A 17991-nucleotide genomic window follows, 5' to 3' on the forward strand; every position below is an offset into this window, starting at 1 on the left:
ATTTTTATAACTTCACAAGGTTGGAAAATTTGCAAATCGAAAGAATGACTGAACTCATTTGAACACAAACAAAGAAAACACTCTAAACGGCTTTGCAAATTACAAATTCCAGAAACTTGGGAGTTCAAATAATAAGCCACTACTAGACAAGAAACTCAAAAGTTGTGGTAGACAAAAATGAGAGAGAGAGAGAGAGAGTCATAGTGAGCCAAGCAACACTAAATAGGTTAGTAATAGGTTAATCCAAAAGTGAGATAAAAGCAAATAAATAAAAGGGGGATGGGGGGAAGAGAGAGAGAGAGAGAGAGAGAGAGAGAGAGAGAACTTTATTGATCTACAGAGACCGATCGACGGAGAGACTTGAACCTGGGTGTCCATGTCATTCCAAGGGCAATCCCACTAGCCATTTCTACCCCACGATGGGTGGCAGAAAGATAGTGAGATTGTCCTCCTTTACACACACCCACCCGTAGAGAGAGCGAAAGAGAGATGAAGCAAACACCATGAAAATTATTGGCAAACATATAAAATGGGGTCTGCACATTCGAATAGATGTGCCCCCACATTGTCTATAAATCTTCTTTTCTAAAATAATAAACATTACAAATCTGGAATCCGGAGCACATAACCACTATTATTACTATTGTAGTCCTTGCAAAGCAGTAGAAGAATCAGATCAACAACTTTGATGCACAATCACAATGAAAGCCAATTCATTTTCTTCTTGGCCATACGTGAGAGAGTTGTGAGTTGCAAACGAATGAAAGAATTTTTCAATGCGTATTACAATACCCTCTCAAGAATTCCTGGACAAGAATAGCCTTCAAACTTCCCTAATTTTGCATCGTGTTTGCTGCCCCAACCTATGGACTTAGCTACCTGACGGATCAAACATCCTTTGCCTCAATCCTTACATTGAATGGTAACATGACAGAACCACCCACCGCCATCGACTTGCCTGCTGGCTAAGGTAGCTGCTTCCTTCCCATGTTCACAACTCTGAATCAGTATGGAAAGCTGACAAGATCCAATTCCTTCAGTAGTTCAAAGAGATTGTAAAGCCAATCCAGTGATTCTGCAAGCCCTCTCAAAGCTTGCCTTGCTTCATAAAAGTTGAGCAAGGCAAACTTTGAGAGACTTTAGTGCTTTAAAGGCCACAATCCTGCCATTAGTCGCTTCATCTGTCTAATACTCACTGCTGGAAGTAGACGGATGCATTCCATAGTCACTCGCTGCACCACTATACTCACTGCTATATTCTCGACTTTCGAAAGCAGTCCGCCGAGACTTCTTCATATCCGCACTGTGGCTAGAACTGTCATAATCCGTGCTTGTGAATGAACCATACACATGACTGTAACCAGGCTTCACACCTTGATTAATGTCTGAAAGGGCGACGTCATCCTCCAGTGCTCTCAAAACCTGTCACAAGAAAAACGTCACATTGACATGCACACAAAATGCATGTACACACCAAATACTATGCCATTAAACAGATTTTATGCACACCCCCCCATAGTTACCATTGGCTCCTTCTCCTGCAAGCTGATTCTGCCCTCAGAACCTCTTCCCTTTCCTTCTTGGCTGCCCTTGCGATTCCCTACCACATCTATAGAACCTAGAGCTTCCCAGGCCAATCCATTTATGCACCCCACTCCACCTTAGCTTCTGCCCCTCCCATAAAACTCTTCTCGAGTGCTGCACTTTGCACCCTCTTAAATGCACACACTTCCCCTCACCTCTGCCTCCTTACCAGCTTCTTTGATGCCTACCACCACTGTCCTGCCTCCTCTTATGTCCACCTCCCCAACTTCTCATTCCTACCTTCATGAACCTCCCCTCCCATCTCTTCCGTCCACACCAGCCACTGACTTCCACATCTTCTAATTCCCCCACTTGGCCAAAGAAGCCACGGGCTAAGGTTTGGCAAACCTAGTACATATAAAAGAGGATACAACATGTGGTGTATATAAAAGAATGCTCACGAGAAGTAGGATCTTTCACACCACAAAACTTTAAAAACTCAAATTGCACAATAATACACAGAGAGAAGAATAATGTATTACTAAAAGAATGCTCACGAGAAGTAGGATCTTTCACACCACAAAACTTTAAAAACTCAAATTGCACAATAACACACAGAGAGAAGAATAATGTATTACTAAAGTGAGAATAGATGGCAAAGCCCCACACCCATGTGCTCCTATGAAGGCAGCTTCGATGGCTGATTTGGAACTGCTAAGATGGAGATTGTATGCTAGTAGAAGCTAGGGAGTAAAGTTTAAACTCATAGTGATGATGGATGAACTGTGGAGAAGGCTGGCTGTGTATCTATATAGACCTGTATATGCGGGGCAACCATGACATGACCGTGTAGGTCTGCGGTCATAGTCAGTGCCACCGGTTCGCAATGTAGACTCGGGGCTTATAAAGATGTACTAGACCCTCCATAGCAATTTCCCCACCTCCCACCGCCATCCGGGCTCATCTTGGGGCTCATTCAAGCCCCGCAATGTTAGAACATGGCATCCAAGAGTAAAGTCTACCTACTCTACGTGTGGACCATTATGAGACAACAGTCCAATGTAACATGTAGCCCATTTAGCAGTGTGTCAAGTCTAATCCAAGCCATCTCTAAACCATCTGGCCTCCTAGGCCACCTTCCCGTGTGAATATGGAGATGTTGGTTGCCATGACCATGACTACTACTCATAATGGAATACTCAAATTGCACAATAGCAAAGATAGAAAAGAATACCATATTACTAAAGTAATACAATTGGAAGGCAAACCCCACACCTGTGTGCTCCTCTGAAGGGAGCTTCGATGGATGATCTGGAATTGCTAAGACGAAGGATATATGCTAGGAGAAGCTAGGGAGTAAACTCGCAAAACTCACAGTGATGATTGATGAACTGTGTGGAGAAGGGATTGGCCCTGTATCTATATAGGCATGTATACAAGGAGCGGCCATGACATGACCGCGTAGGTCCACAGTCATAGTTGGTGCCATCGTCCATGGTGTAAGTTTAGCTCATAAAGATGTACTAGATAATACTACAAGCTCATAAAAATGTACTAGATAATGCGTAACAATTCTCTTACCTTACATGGCCATCCAGGCTCATCTTGGACCCCGTTCACGTCTCTCAATGTCAAGACAGGACAGGGTGTCCAAGGGTAAAGTCTACCTGCTCCATGTGTGGACTGTTATCTCATTGTGAGACAACGGTCTAATGGTAACATGTAGACTGTTTGACAATGTACCAAATCTAATCCAAGTCCTGTCTAAACCATTTAGCCTCCTAGGCCACTTTCTCGTGTCAATACAGTGATGTCAAGCAGCCCGGACTGCTCAACCATGGCTACTCCTCGTAATAGGGGAAGTACAAACATGAGCTAGCCAGTGCCTAGACAATACAATATCAGGGTGGAGCATTGATATCCAATAGTACAGAACAAGGCAGTGAAACTACATTGTGGACTGGAGAAGTTCAAAATGGTATGGGATGCATTGAAACCAAACAATAGAAGGTATGGTTGTGCAACAGTTTCACATCAGAGATCCCACAAGGTAGTGGAAGGGAGCTATATAATCCCACCTGTCCCATCCTTGGGCGCTTGGCCGCAAAACGATGAACACATGATGCGGCAGCCTCGACCATTCGCAACATTTCTTTATGGTCATAGGCACCATTCAAAAAGGGATCAGCAATGAGCTCTAAGACATCTTCCCTGTTCATTCGTGAAAGCAAAGGTCGTGCCTGCCCAAACAAAAGTATTCAAATGATCGTCACTAGAGCTGCCTTCTAGAGAAGGATATGAAATGACTCCAGTTCAAATAGCCTGCAAATTCTTTTCATGCATAACTCAAAACATACCCACTCCACCAAACTTTCTTCACCAACTGATTGTGTTGGGTCTACAGGCTTCCGCCCTGTCACCAACTCCAAAAGCACAACTCCAAATGAGAAGACATCTGACTTTTCTGTGAGCTTTCCACTCGAGGCATACTCAGGAGCCAAGTACCTGATATAAATCCATCATAGCAAGGAATAAAAGCTTAGTACTAGTTGGTGATAGAAAAGGGATGCAGTTTCACTTGTATAGTAATTTGCAGTGGGTAACAAGTGTGTTGACTTACCCGAATGTTCCAACCACCCTGGTAGTCACATGGGTATTTGCATCTGAAGCCAGCTTTGCAAGCCCGAAGTCTGAGACCTGATTTGAGAGAAGCAAAGCAAGCTTTATGAGAATCTAAGAAAGGTAAGGGCTTCAAACCTTGATCGGAAGAATGGAGCTTCAAATAGAATTGCTGGAACCTTACTTGTGCATTAAAATTCTTATCCAGCAGTATATTGGACGTCTTAATGTCACGATGGATAATTTTGGGATGACCTACAAGGTACAACCTGAGAAACTTCAGCACTGGGCAAAGTAAGCACACAGGTGCAGTTCAGATACTTGCATGATTCAGCCAAAAGAGGCTTACAATCTTCATGAAGGTATGCCAAGCCCCGTGCTGCTCCAAATGCGATCTTCATGCGAGTTGGCCAGTCCAAAATAGTCCGCCCTTTCCCTACACACAACATAGGTATAATGCGAAATTCAAATATAAGAGAAAATACCATCCATGTCAGCCAGTCCAACCTTTTCCTGCACATGGATACAAAGCAAAAAACCTCATCAAATGTAGAGGGGAAGGGCACTAACCATGCAAATGATGATCTAAGTTGCCATTCGGAACATAGTCATAAACGAGCAACCGTTGGCTGTCCGATATGCAATAACCAACTAGAGACACAAGGTGACGGTGATGAACCCTGCTGATAGTCTCCACTTCTGCACGGAACTCCTTGTCGCCTTGTTCCCCACCCACTTTCAGCTGCTTAACCGCCACATGATGCCCTCCAGGTAAAACTCCCTTGTAAACACATCCAAACCCCCCTTCTCCTAAGAGGTTATACCTCGCAAACCCACCAGTTGCCATCGCTAACTCGTCATATGTGAACTTAGTCGTGCAGGTTCCCAAGGAGGGGGGTGTTGCATCAGGTTTTGATAAGATAGGATTGCTGTCATTTTGTGAAGAGGAAGAAGATAAAAACGGAGGAGGAGGAGGAGGAGGAGGTGCCAACTTGTGCACAATGTCTGATCCTGCAGGAGAGTTCCACGTCGCAGGCCCGTGATATGCATCTGCACATAGAAAGAGCAATAATCTACAATCATCCATCTAGTATGCAATCTCTCTCTCTCTCTCTCTCTCTCTCTATGTGTGTGTGCGCGCGCTTGTCATCATTCCTGCTATCGTTTCGCACCAACAAAAGGTTTAAAGACTCATTTTCCACACAAAGGGATACCAGATCTGATCAATGGGAAGTCCGTAAATGAAAAATAAGAGAAGTCGAGAGCTTGCCGATATAATGTGCACGGGGATCACCATGGTAACCTCCAGGGTGAGAAGGCTTCCTCCTCTTCTTCTTGCCGCAGCAACAGAGACAGATCAGCAAGGTAAGGATGACAAAGAAGGCGATGACGGCTGCAGCAGCGATGCCCACAAGGCCAATAGTGGGTATGGTGGAGGAGGGGGGAGGAGGAGGGTTTGTGGGGGAGGCTTTGGATGGGGGTTGGGGGTGCTGAGTTGAAGAGAGGTGTGGTTTGGACGGTGGAGGGGAGGCTGGAGGGGGCTGTGATGGTCGCGGAGCAAGCGGTGATGATGGTGCTGGCGGAGCAGGCGGTGATGATGGTGCTGGACTGGGAGCGGACATTGCAATCACCCTTCCGCCTCTCCCCTGTGCACCTATAATGCTGGTCAGACGTACATCCAAGACTTAAGTCTCATTTTTTATTCACTAGATTACATATTATAGGTCTCACATTTCATCCACCCATACTCAGGAAGAATTTTTCCATCATGAGAAGTGGAATCCCAACTGCATAAAGATGATAAGAAGCACATCAGAGCTTGGGGGACTATTGTTCAAACTCCCCTCGTTTAATCCATATTTTCACTGTTGGCCTCCTTCCCAAAGGGTTTTCCACCAAGGCGAGGAAGGTCGTCTCTTCTAGTTGCTTATCTTTGAGGTACCACCTTCTAGATCTTGGTCCAAATTTGGGAAACTTAGCTCTAACATCATCCCATGTATATACCTGCCAATGATCAAACTCATTGGGCTAAACCCAATATGCATTAACATTTCACCTTCCTTGATTTATATCACCTAATCCCATATTGTAATACCTAGTATATCTATTATTATTCATCCTATTGAAACCAACAAAAATGTACACTTCTAAACATGACTTCAATGGCCTCTATTCCCTGTTTGTCCCCCTTGCAAAAAATAAGCTTATTTCTAGAGACCCAAATCACCCAGTGGCACTGATACCTAATGATGCAGAAGATTAGATCAATCTCATTAGTCATCTTGTATAGTTTTCCCAATAACTAGTCTCACCAAGACCCTCTCACTCCTAAATTGTCTTCTACCCATCTACCTATCTTTCCCCAAAACCCTCTTAAAGCAGGACACTCCTAGAAAGCATGCCTCCCTTCCTCAATAGTAGTTTGCATCTCTGGGCATCTCTTGTCCACTAGTAAAATTTGAGACTGCCAACGGGCACCATCGTCCTCTGGGCCTTCGTAGGAAGAGGCCAAGCGAAATTTTGGGTTGCAAATGAAAGTCATTTCAAAATTAAGCCCTTTGAGTTTTGAAGGCCTTTAATGATTTTAATTTTTCATTAGAAGGCCGAGTTGGTGAGGGAGCCTTAAAAAATTTACAAAAAAATTTGAAAATCAATGCATTAATATAATTAATGTGTGTGTATATAATATAATATATATATATATATATATATATATATATATAACTTTCAAGTTTCAACTTACATGTGGAGGCTGGAGTGAGTCTTTTGTCCGCGCCACCTCACTCGCCGCCCTCCTTCGATCATCTCGATTCCCATCTAAAGCACCACTATGGTGGTCGTGCTCCCTCAGAGCTGCAAGTAGCTATGATCGCACAGCAGCACTCCCACGATGACCTTGACTATGGCTCTCCACAATGATCCTCCCGATTCCCATCTCTAAGCAGCATCAGTGCCAACACACTCGTGCTCCCTTAGAGCTGCAACCATCTTTGAGCAGTTGTAATTGCACCTTAGCGGTGACCACCCAACGACAACTATAACTAACTAGTTGAACCCATGCTGTCTAGGTATAAAGCAAGAGCCCTTCCCACTCGGCTCCCCCACCTCAAACAAAAAAAACCAAAAAAAAAACAAAAGAGGGCAATCCTACTAAGATTGCAGGTAGGCTTGGAAGTAGATCCCAAACAAAAAACAATATTTGCTGCTTTGCTTTGGTATGGCTAGTAATGTGCCCAATCAAAGAGCCATAAATTTGAATGACTATAGATGATTGGCATAGGATGAACCTTTTTTTAGAGACTATGAGAGAAAAGGGTTTTTAGGAAACATTGGAAGCTTCATCACACATGGGCTTATGCCATCAATGGCTCGAATAGTACGTTGCGGATTAAATGCAAGTTATGTAGAGAGTTTGGAATGGATAACCCTTTTGCTAAGGTAGGCAGTAGAACAATCCAACAGTAAGCCCTTTTTAAGCATGCAAACTCAGAGGCACAACAAAGGTGGGATCTCAAGAGTCATAGGGATGTTATGCCCATTCAAAAGCATGTAGAACTTATGGTTAATGTTGAGAAGCAAAGAATTGTGAGTGTCATGTAGGTGATGTACCGCATAGAAATCAAGGGCATGCCATTAGACTCCTTTAAGTCTCGAGGCCTTTCCCAATTTGATGAAGATTTGGTAAGTTCTATTGTGATTTCACTGAGCATTGTTGTATGTGAACGTGGTTTTCAAGCAAAATCGGATTAAGGATCATAGAACCCAACACTTATTAGGTTAGTTTTTAGTTTTGGGACCATAACTATGGTAAACTTTGAAGTTTGGAAGTTATGAAACATGACAAGTCGTCAATTTTGTGAATTTGTGGCGGCTACTCCTTTTAATCTAAAACAATAAGCATGCTATCTTTTATTAGGTTAATTTGTTTATTCAATTACTCATTTACTATATATGTTTATGAATTTAATAGTTTTATATATGTATATATAAAACTATTGTTGAAATGCAATGCGATTTAACTCTTTGCTTTTCTACATGACTAGCTTTTTTCAAGCTTGAGAAGTCCATTTAAGAAGCATAGAGCTAATTGTCTACATAGATGATTTATCTAATATCAATGGAGTTCTCTTTCTCACTTGGTACTATGTTAATTGTAAACTTTTGATATTTTCACAAATTGCAAGTGGATCTAAACTTTCAAGGAAAGAGAGCCATAAAGGTAGTAGAAACAAATTAAATCACCCTTATGCTGAATAACTGCTTGTTTTATACATTGTTTTAGTCATGGAGGCATTATATGATCTTCTTCAATATTTTTTCGAGTTATCATGCACTATGGGCACACAAGGTGGTGGTTTATGTTGAGCTTTGTTCCATCATCATCCAAACCCTTCTTCACAAAATTATCATCAAAACAGGCACTTCATAATCTTTGGCCTCCTTCATGCATGTAGTTTATCATCATAAGTTGTCGTTGTAACTTATTGAGTATTGTTTTGTACTAAGTTGCTATTAGCCTTTTGAGATTTTACGCATTATGGTAAATATTGATTTGGGGCATTTGCTTGAGTCTTGGTTCATCTATAGATGAACCACTTACACTCCTTTTTATAGATGAACCACATACATTTATCAAATTGTTTCTTTAATATCAAGGTAGAAAATGTCCTTACACATCTTGGGGAGTGAACTAGCCAACATACCATCCACCTTTTATTGTGATGATGATGACTTATGTTTTAAAAGAAATTTATCTCTCTCTTTCTCTCTCTCTCTCTCTCTCTCTCTCTCTCTCTCTCTCTCTCTCTAGGTTATTGTGTTCGTGTGCCTGAGTTTTTCCATGCCACCCGTTGGAGACCAAGGGGGGATTGACAAAATCAATATGAAAAATAAAGAATAATAGTACATCTATATATATATATATATATATATATATATATATATATATATATATATATATATATATATATATATATATATACATACATACATACATACATACATACATACATATATGGGTTGAGGGGCTAGTAAGCTATATATCTTTAAATAAGCTTAAATTTTAAAGGATAAATACACACACATGCACACAAAGGCAGACACACATGTGCATACACATACACTCGTATACATGCACACATACACACAAATATGCACACTCACATGCTATGTGGTGGTTGGGTGATGGCCTCTATAACTCCACCAGTAGACACACAAGAAATAAAGCTGTAAGGATCAGAACTCGGGGACTATTGGATCCCAGCTCAAAAGGCACCAATCAGCTGTGACTCTAACCTCTGACCCCCGGCTGACACACAAGAAATAAATGTGTCGGGGACTATTGGATCCCAGCTCAAAAGGCACCAATCAGCTGTGACTCTAACCTCTGACCCCCGGCTGACACAAATGGGCACCTCTACACCTTCTAGTCCAACCTAGCTATTACCTCCACCAAATGTCCTTCACGGTCAAACCAAACCTCCAAGACTTTAGATATTTAGCCTAAAATCCTCAGCTGGCCCTAGGCTGACAGTAGTTGACCTAAATCTCTCTCAGTTCCCCTGATAGATCAGATAGTGACTGTCACCCGAATTAGACACTAACTGATGACCCCAGGCAAAAAAATTATCTGCCAACATCAGCACACTTCAAAACCTTGTCTCAGAACTCCAGGACACTCATCAGCACCCCTTTCCTGACTTGAATTCACCTTAGCTCTGATACAGAAATGATAGAAAACCACCTCCGAAGTCCTCCTTTTTTCTCCAATCTAAAACGAGTCCTCTTGGATCCTCTTCAATCCTCTAGCTTATGCTAGCCTTATAGCCACTAATCAATGGACTTACTAAACTCTTGGCCAATCCTCTTCTGACTCCTTGTTGAAAGAAAAATTGACTGAAAACTACTTCAGAGGACTGACGCAGAAATGAACAAATTCTGACCATAGTTTATAACAGATGCCTGCAGCAAATTCCAGACAGAAACAAGTCCACCTGATCTCTAGAATGTCCTCCAATGATAGCCAACTATAAACCCTTGATCCTAATCTTCTTAGAACTTGTCAGCTCTCCTTTGTTAATACCCTGCAATCACTAGTCTACCCTAACTGCTTGTAAATTGGCTCGGATGAGTGACACAGAATCCAACCCCAATACTCATCCTCCTTGCTCTCTTATTGTCCTCTTGGTCCATCTAGCATCAATCTCTCAACCCTAGAACCACGCTAAATATCCCTCTACACTCTACGGACCTTTTGCTGACATTGCTAAACTGTTACCAATTTTGCTTTCAGAAGCAGAATCAACCAACTCAGAAACCCTATCTAGATCAGGAACTTTCTCTTTTATGTCTGCCGAATCCTCCTAGCCCTTAGGCTACCCTAATTTCATGAAGATATGATTCCAAAGACACTCTGCTATCAACAAATGACTTACTATTGTTTGATCTAATTGTCGATTGCTATGCTAAACGACTGACTCAACTGGAATAGACTTTCTTAGCTTGGATTCCTCTAACACCTCTAAACTCTCTAAACACTCAAACCACACAAAGATATAACTCTATAGACACCTAGCTTGATCACAGTCAAGTCATAGCTACTCCAAAATGATCAATTTACCCACTAGCCTGTTTGACTTCTGTTAGGCTTCTGACTGTCAAACTCGACTCAAGATAGCTTCCCTTGTATCTAAAAAGATCAAAAATACCATTTTACTTCATCTGTTAACCCCCTAGACACACGGCCATGTAGTTGACCCTTTCTGACTGTATATTCTCAATAGAAGAAGACTATTTTAATCATGAGATAGCTTTGACTCCTAAAACGTCAGACACTTCTTCACAAATGTTCTATCCCAACAAAATCAAACAGAACAACTCAAGCCAAGCTCCATACACAAATTCTCATTGGCCATGTCACAGATACAAGCTTCAAACTCACTGTTCTCTTAACAAACAAAGATAGAATGTCTCAACACCCCTGAGACAATGGGTCCAAACATACCAAAAAAACACATTGAAAAATGGGAATCCTCCACTTGTAGATTCTAGCTACTATTAAAACTACAGTGAATTCACTAACACAGACTGTAGGCCTTCCCTATACAGACTCAATTCAACTCTCAGCTGACCTATAGTAGCTACATATGAAGATGAATTGAACTAAATCAAGTTCTAACAAAGTTGCCTCATAGAAACCACTGGGGACAACCTTGCGCCTTCTCTGCTAATTTTCCCAATCCCACCCCAACTGCACTGCATGTCAAGTCTGCAACCTTCGAAAATTAGAATAACCCCCGTTTGTATAGCAAGTCTCTTATTGTAGATCCTTCACACACTTCACTCACACTTGCTTCTCTTTCTTCTGCTCCCTTTTTTTTTGTCTATCCCCCATAAATCATCCTGGTACCCCCTTTTGCCATCTCGCCGCCTCGCCGCCTTCTGGAACAATATCGTCGGCCCCCTTTAATCTTCCATGCACCTTCTATTTTGGTTTTTTAGCACCTGCTCTTATCCTCCTTGCTATCCCACTGTCTCTGCCACCTTAGAATCTTTACACATCATCATTTATTCATTATATAATTTCACACTCCATATTTGTTTTTAGCTTTGGGCTCCTCTCACATATTGCCCCAACCCTACAATGAAACACTTGAAATTGTTTCACATTTTGTTTTCTACTTTCACATTACCTTGATATAATGTGGCCTCAACCTTAGGACATTCAAACTGTTGAAATGCATCCGACCACTCAAGTCCTGAGAAACTGATAGGACCCATTAGAAAAAGCTTCATGAATGTTAAAAATCCCTTCCCACCTGACCCTAAATTTGGTCTGAAAAGTAGTATCCAAAGCATTATTGTATCTGAGGACCAACATTCCCTTCTTCAAGGCTTTGCTTCCCAACTTATCATTTAAAGTTTCAATTCTCTCCTGATTGACCATTTCATACAACTTAATTGCTTCATCTTTGTCCAACAGTATCCTTATTCTCTAAAGTTTAAAGCAATTTTCAGTTACACGACTGGGCTTTTTGCAATACCACCAAGTAACCTTATTTGACTTACTGGAATCATCCTTAGCCTCAGAAGAGTTGTTTGAATTATTCTTCCGTTGGAAGTTCTTGCCTTTGTCCTTTGGTAACAAGAGCTTGATCATTGCTAGAATTGATAGATGCATTCATTTAGACTACTCCTCCTTGTAATAATAAGCTAACAAGCTCTTGGTAGGTAAAAGGGGTTTCATTATCTCTCAAAGAAGGCGGATGGAAGTATTAAAACGATAAGAATCATGCAAAGAGTTAATAGTGATGCTAACCATTTCCTTGTCAAGAATGATCTCATTACTGTTGAGAAGCTCTTCCTTGAAGGCTTGCAACTTGGTTAAGTGCTTATAAGACCATATTAGGGAATTTGGAAAAATCCCATTACTTTGGGAATTTTCTTTTCAATCTACTTTTTAATATATCTTGAGTATACCAATTCCAAAGTTGTCGTGGAGTGTGGATCTAGAACCTATTCTCCAAGAGCTAACGATATGTCACATGAGGGGGTTTTGACAAAATCTTAAAAGGATTCACCATGCCCCCAATTTTTGATCTCTAAAATGGAAATTGGGATTTTCCCAAACTTCCTAATATGGTCTTGTATTCATGGACCCCTTCTCTTGCATTTTCATTATCAAGCTTCCATTTGAGAAAAGTAGTTCATGCATCATTTTTAACTTGATACATAGTCTCTAAAGTATCCTAAGCAAGTAAGAAGGATATGTGGAACAATAGACCTTTTGACAAACAAAGAAATTAATGCCAAAGCTTATGCATTATTAGAATCCCATTTTCTTTGATCAACATCTTGTGGATGTGTTTAGGTCTACTGGCTCTGACTTCTTCTCTTACTCTTCTTGGGTCATGTTATGTTGTAACAAAAAGTCAAGTGATGGTAACATCACATTCATTGATAACACACAGTATACACCAAGTGATTGGGGTATACCCAGTAGATTTCTTTTCAGATACCCTAAATGCCCAAACTGCTCTATACAAGTACATATCCCAATCACTAGGATGATCTTCCACAAGTTTGAATAACAACCTCTACAACACTCCATTGAAGCGTTCTACCAACCCATTGCGTTGGGGATGGTATGGTGTGGTAAACATGTGCTTAATTCTATACTTCTTGATCATATTTTTGACCAAATCTGCTTTGAACTCCCTCCCTTAGTCACTCACAAGTTCTAATGGAACTCCAAACCTACAACAAATCGTTTCATACACAAACCTACAAACCTGGCAGTAGCATTGCTAGTTGCCCTAGAGCCTCTGGCCACCTTGTCAAATAATCCACAACAGTGATAATGCAAAACTTTCTACTTTTAGTTCCTCAAGTAGGCCCTATTACATCTATTCCCCACTTTTCAAAACCCCCATAACTCATTATGTGATGCAGGGGTTCAGGAACTAGAATCTTCTTCTGAAAAGCTTAACATTCATGACAGCTCCTACACCAATGGTGGATGTCTCTATTCATGCTTGGCCACATGAGCTTTGATGTCAATACCTTCCTCTTTGTAATTTCAACCTCATAATGGCCACCACACCCCTCTTCATGACAAGCTTTCAGAAAACTCATAAATTCATCTTGATATAAAACTCTTCTCAGAATAGCATCATTTCCTATATGATATAGTCTGTCTGCAATCAATACATATTTCAAGGCTCTTTTGACAACTGCCCTCCTCTTTGAAGCATCCAGCTCTCTTCTTGCAAATCCTAAAAGGACCTACCCCTCCTCTTAAAGGGTTTCTCTACCTTGATATAAGGGTTCTTGGATTCTCATAGCATGCAAATCCTTGGAGAAAACCTGTTCTACCAACTCATGGGCTCTCATGTTGTTTTCCCTAGATACATGCCATATTTGGAAGGTCTGGAAACAATTTAGGAACTTCCTAACCTTGAAAAACCATGTCTTTATCTCATCTTTGTTAACTTTCCAAGTTCCTTGTATTTGCCTTATAACCAGTAGAGAGTCCCCCTTTATAACCAATCTTTGGAAGGCCTGGAAACAATTTAGTAACTTCCTAACCTTGAAAAACCATGTCTTTATCTCATCTTTGTTAACTTTCCAAGTTCCCTGTATTTGCCTTATAACCAGTAGAGAGTCCCCCTTTATAACCAATCTTCTAATCTCCCTCTGTCTGCACTCTTCTAGACCCAAATTGAGGCTTGCATACTTGGCCTCATTGTTGCTTCTAACTTGAATCTCCCTTTATAAAACCAATCTTTGGAAGGCTTGGAAACAATTTAGTAACTTCCTAACCTTGAAAAACCATGTCTTTATCTCATCTTTGTTAACTTTCCAAGTTCCCTGTATTTGCCTTATAACCCAATAGAGAGTCCCCCTTTATAACCAATCTTCTAATCTCCCTCCGTCTGCACTCTTCTAGACCCAAATTGAGGCTTGCATACTTAGCCTCATTGTTGCTTCTAACTTGAATCTCCTGGGTGTGCCAGACCACAACTCTTTGCCTTGTCTGCTTACAAAGACAAACCCATCACCCCCTTTACCCAGACTTCTCTTAAAAGCCCCATCAAAGTAAAGAGTCCCGTCTACATCCTGCAGCTCCTCATGTAACCTATGATCTAGAACCACCTTTTTCTCAATATCTTTAATAGTCTTGGGCTTCAACTACACTTCTTTGTAAGTTAACATGGTTGCCATATGGGCCCTCACATTGTCTTCTTTGTTAAATCTCATATCAAACTCTTGCAATGCCATGATCCACTTCTGAACTTTAGGGTTATCCTCAGGATACTTCATTACATGTGGTAAAATATTGCAGGAAGTAAGCACAACAAAAGGTCTATAAATCAAGTAGGACTTTAGCCTCTTTGTAGCATACACAAGTGTCTAGAATAAGTAGCTCAATGACGATCAAGGTTAGAAGTACCTTCTTGATCAGATTTACCATTGAACTCGTTACCATCAGACTCTGGCTCATAGTCATCGTCTCGTAAGCATCATCGGCATCTCCATTGCCAGTGTCTTCATCTCCATCCACCATGTTAAGCCATGCCATTGGCTTGTTGTTGTTGTTGTTGTTGTTGGGGTTATTTGGACACTTATTAGCATAGTGTCCTCTCTGATGGCAAGTGTAACATCAAACATTGCTTGCTTTTTCATCTCGTGTCAATGAATCTGGAACATCTGTCTTCTTTGGTTCTCCACTCGCTCCATTGTTATTGTTGCCAATATTTGCTTTGTTGTTATTGTTGAATTGCTGGCTTCTTTGATCTTGACCCTTGTTAAAAGGTCACTTTAAAAGGTCGCTTGAATGAAGAGCGCCTGTCAAAACCACTAGAAGATGTCGAGTCTTTGGAGAATTTAGAAGTACGATTCTCCTATTGAAATCTGGGAACACTTTTTTTCTTTTCACAATTTAGAGCAAGAGATTTAGCAAAGGAAAGAGTGTGAGGACGAAGCATATTAACCTCCGCTCTAATCTTTGGATCCAATCCTGAGATGAACTTCCTTTTAAGATGATTTTCATGCACTTTTTCTATAGATTGCATTTGAATCCAAAATTTTTCAATATAGGTCTAAACATCCTCTCCTTTCAATTGCCTAAGAGTATCCCAATGCTATCAGGCTTCAGCCTTGTACTGATGAGGAGGTAGAAAATGTCTCTTAATTTCGTGCTGAAAAATCCTCCCAAGTATGAGGTTTATGCCGACCATTCTTGGCAGCATTTCATCATAAAGCAGCATTTTGAATCAAGTGATTCGCAGCACTCTTGACCTTGTCTTTCTCGAAAAATTTCTCTCCCAAAAAATAGTCATCGAATTGGCTAATCCAAGCTAAAAGATTGCGTGTATCCTTCTTTCCATCAAAATTCTGAAAAGAAAAAGCTTTGCAACTAATGCGAGATTCTTTTGGAGCCGTTTAAGCATCTAAAGTTGCTTTCACGGTTCGAAGAATAGAATCTTCATCATTATCGCCTTCAGTGTCATGGTTATGCCTCTTATGTGATTTCAATTGATCTTCTAATGCAAGTCTATGAGTTTGTTTATTGACTAATTGTGCTTGTAAAGCTATGAGCTGCTCTTGAATAGACAGAAGTACAAGTAGATCAGCCATGAATGCTAAAAAGAAATAAAGATAGGAAAAAGTTAGAAATACGTATATGATTTTTTGCTCGTTGGTAATGATTTTGAAGATCTTGAATCCCGTGACGATTAGAAGAGCGGTGTGGCCATCCAATCCAATCACCAAAGTGCTTGAAGTAGTCTCGAAGCGTCGGAAGGTCATCCGGTAGAAAAATATTGAGAATCGAGAGTGAATATAAGCTTCAGGAAGGCGTAAAATGACCAAATTTGAAAATCCCGCAACATTGAATTACGCAATTTTTCGAGCCGAACCAGAATAAGAAACTGAAAATATTTCTAGTTTGAAGGCACGAGCCAAATTCAAACAAATTTGGGCTAATTTTGATGAAGTTTTGGCTTGAAGAAGCTTTGCGCATAAATCTCCGCTTATCTTTTTTTGACTTTTTTGAGTAAAGCAATTATGTATTTTTTCTCCACCCTTGATTTCTGCAGAACTCTCTCCACCGTTGCAAATTCAAATGCTTGGATCTTCCACGAAACCTCTCAGACAAGGTACAGGATTTGTGCAAGAGATCTTGCCAGGCGCATCTGATGGAACAGATGTTTGAAGAGGTGGCAGAATTGTGAGCCAAACTCCCAAGCAAAGGGCGCCGAATTTGCAATTTTCACGCCAGCTTGATGGGCAAGAATTAGCGACGCAGGTCGTGTAGAGAAGCTTGAGTTAAAGTTAAGCTTAAGCTTTGGTTAAGCTTAATATTATCACTCTCTTTAAAGCTTTAAAGCTTTGGGAAAGATTTTGTCCATTGGATATTCCCTTGTAACTTGAAGAAGAGACCTCAACCAAGCCTTCAATTTTCTGAATTTTTCTTCTTTCTCAGAAAACAAAAAGTTGCACGTATCTTCTCTCTTTCTTTTGCAAGCCTCCCTCCCTTTGATTTTTCTCAATATTTTTCACCTTCTCTCCCCCCTTTGCTTTGATACCAAACTGAAACCACTAGGATCATGGCGAGACACACCGTCCAACCAAATACCAACTGGTTTATCTCTTCAATTAAATTACCATAACCAAAAAATTAATAAATATCATAAAAACATATTATAGCATAAAAACACAAGAGAGAATCATTGTGTGCAATCTATCCCCTCTCAAGGAGTGTCGGCTTCCTTCCACTTCTTGAGTATTTATGCTTTATTAATAAAAAATAGTCCATAAGCCAAAAATAGATGCACGCTTATGCATGGGCTTACCCTTTACAAAAATGGGGGTTTCCTTTAACACAAGCTTAGCTAAAGTATGCCTATCTAAACACTAAAGGATAATTAAAAAAAGAACCCCAAGGCCTAATTCACGTGCAAATAAATAAATCCACACCCAATATAACAAAAGTGGGCGGCTCAATAGGTCCACGCCCGAATATATTAAAATGGGCGGCCAAATACAAAACCTCATAGAGTAAACACTATGATAAAAATATCAAAATGAGAACCATCTCGGTAATAGCTCACACCATATCGCCGCCATCACATCAATCTCACCAACCTAAAAGGTTGTCCATTCAAACACACTACGAGTTAGCAACACATGCCACAAGTCCACGACAACACATAAGTAATAAATCCACACTTAGTTCTAGCTATCCCTAATTTCATATGTCCTACACATGGAATATTTAGAATCACCCAAGTGCCATGCTTTGAACATAGTGGTAATTAGGCGTCCCCAATCAACCACAGAAGGATG

At 40.7% G+C, this 17991-nt stretch overlaps 1 protein-coding gene across 1 annotated transcript; it reads right to left on the bottom strand.

The window, feature by feature from the left end:
* Positions 1 to 684: 684 nt before the first annotated feature.
* Positions 685 to 5840, bottom strand: LOC147621554 (proline-rich receptor-like protein kinase PERK1). The gene is made up of 8 exons (XM_086824321.1): positions 5414 to 5840; positions 4714 to 5193; positions 4493 to 4579; positions 4328 to 4398; positions 4145 to 4221; positions 3882 to 4029; positions 3603 to 3764; positions 685 to 1422 (listed from the first exon to the last, which is right to left on the bottom strand). Exons 1-8 carry the CDS (start codon positions 5763 to 5765, stop codon positions 1186 to 1188), a joined length of 1614 nt encoding a protein of 537 aa, XP_086680447.1. The 5' UTR covers positions 5766 to 5840; the 3' UTR covers positions 685 to 1185.
* Positions 5841 to 17991: the final 12151 nt, after the last annotated feature.

This window comes from Cibotium barometz, chromosome 30, assembly GCF_041138505.1.
Source record: "Cibotium barometz isolate CiBa-2024 chromosome 30, ASM4113850v1, whole genome shotgun sequence".
Taxonomy (NCBI): domain Eukaryota; kingdom Viridiplantae; phylum Streptophyta; class Polypodiopsida; order Cyatheales; family Cibotiaceae; genus Cibotium; species Cibotium barometz.

Bases quoted from the DNA above. Each gene is read 5' to 3' on its own strand.
- LOC147621554 (XM_086824321.1), bottom strand. From the start codon at position 5,765: ATGTCCGCTCCCAGTCCAGCACCATCATCACCGCCTGCTCCGCCAGCA. The intron at 3,765-3,881 runs GTATGTTTTGAG...TTGTTTGGGCAG, and splicing joins AAGAAAGTTTGGTGGAGTGG to GCACGACCTTTGCTTTCACG. The intron at 1,423-3,602 runs GTGGGATTATAT...TTCTTGTGACAG, and splicing joins AGCGCCCAAGGATGGGACAG to GTTTTGAGAGCACTGGAGGA.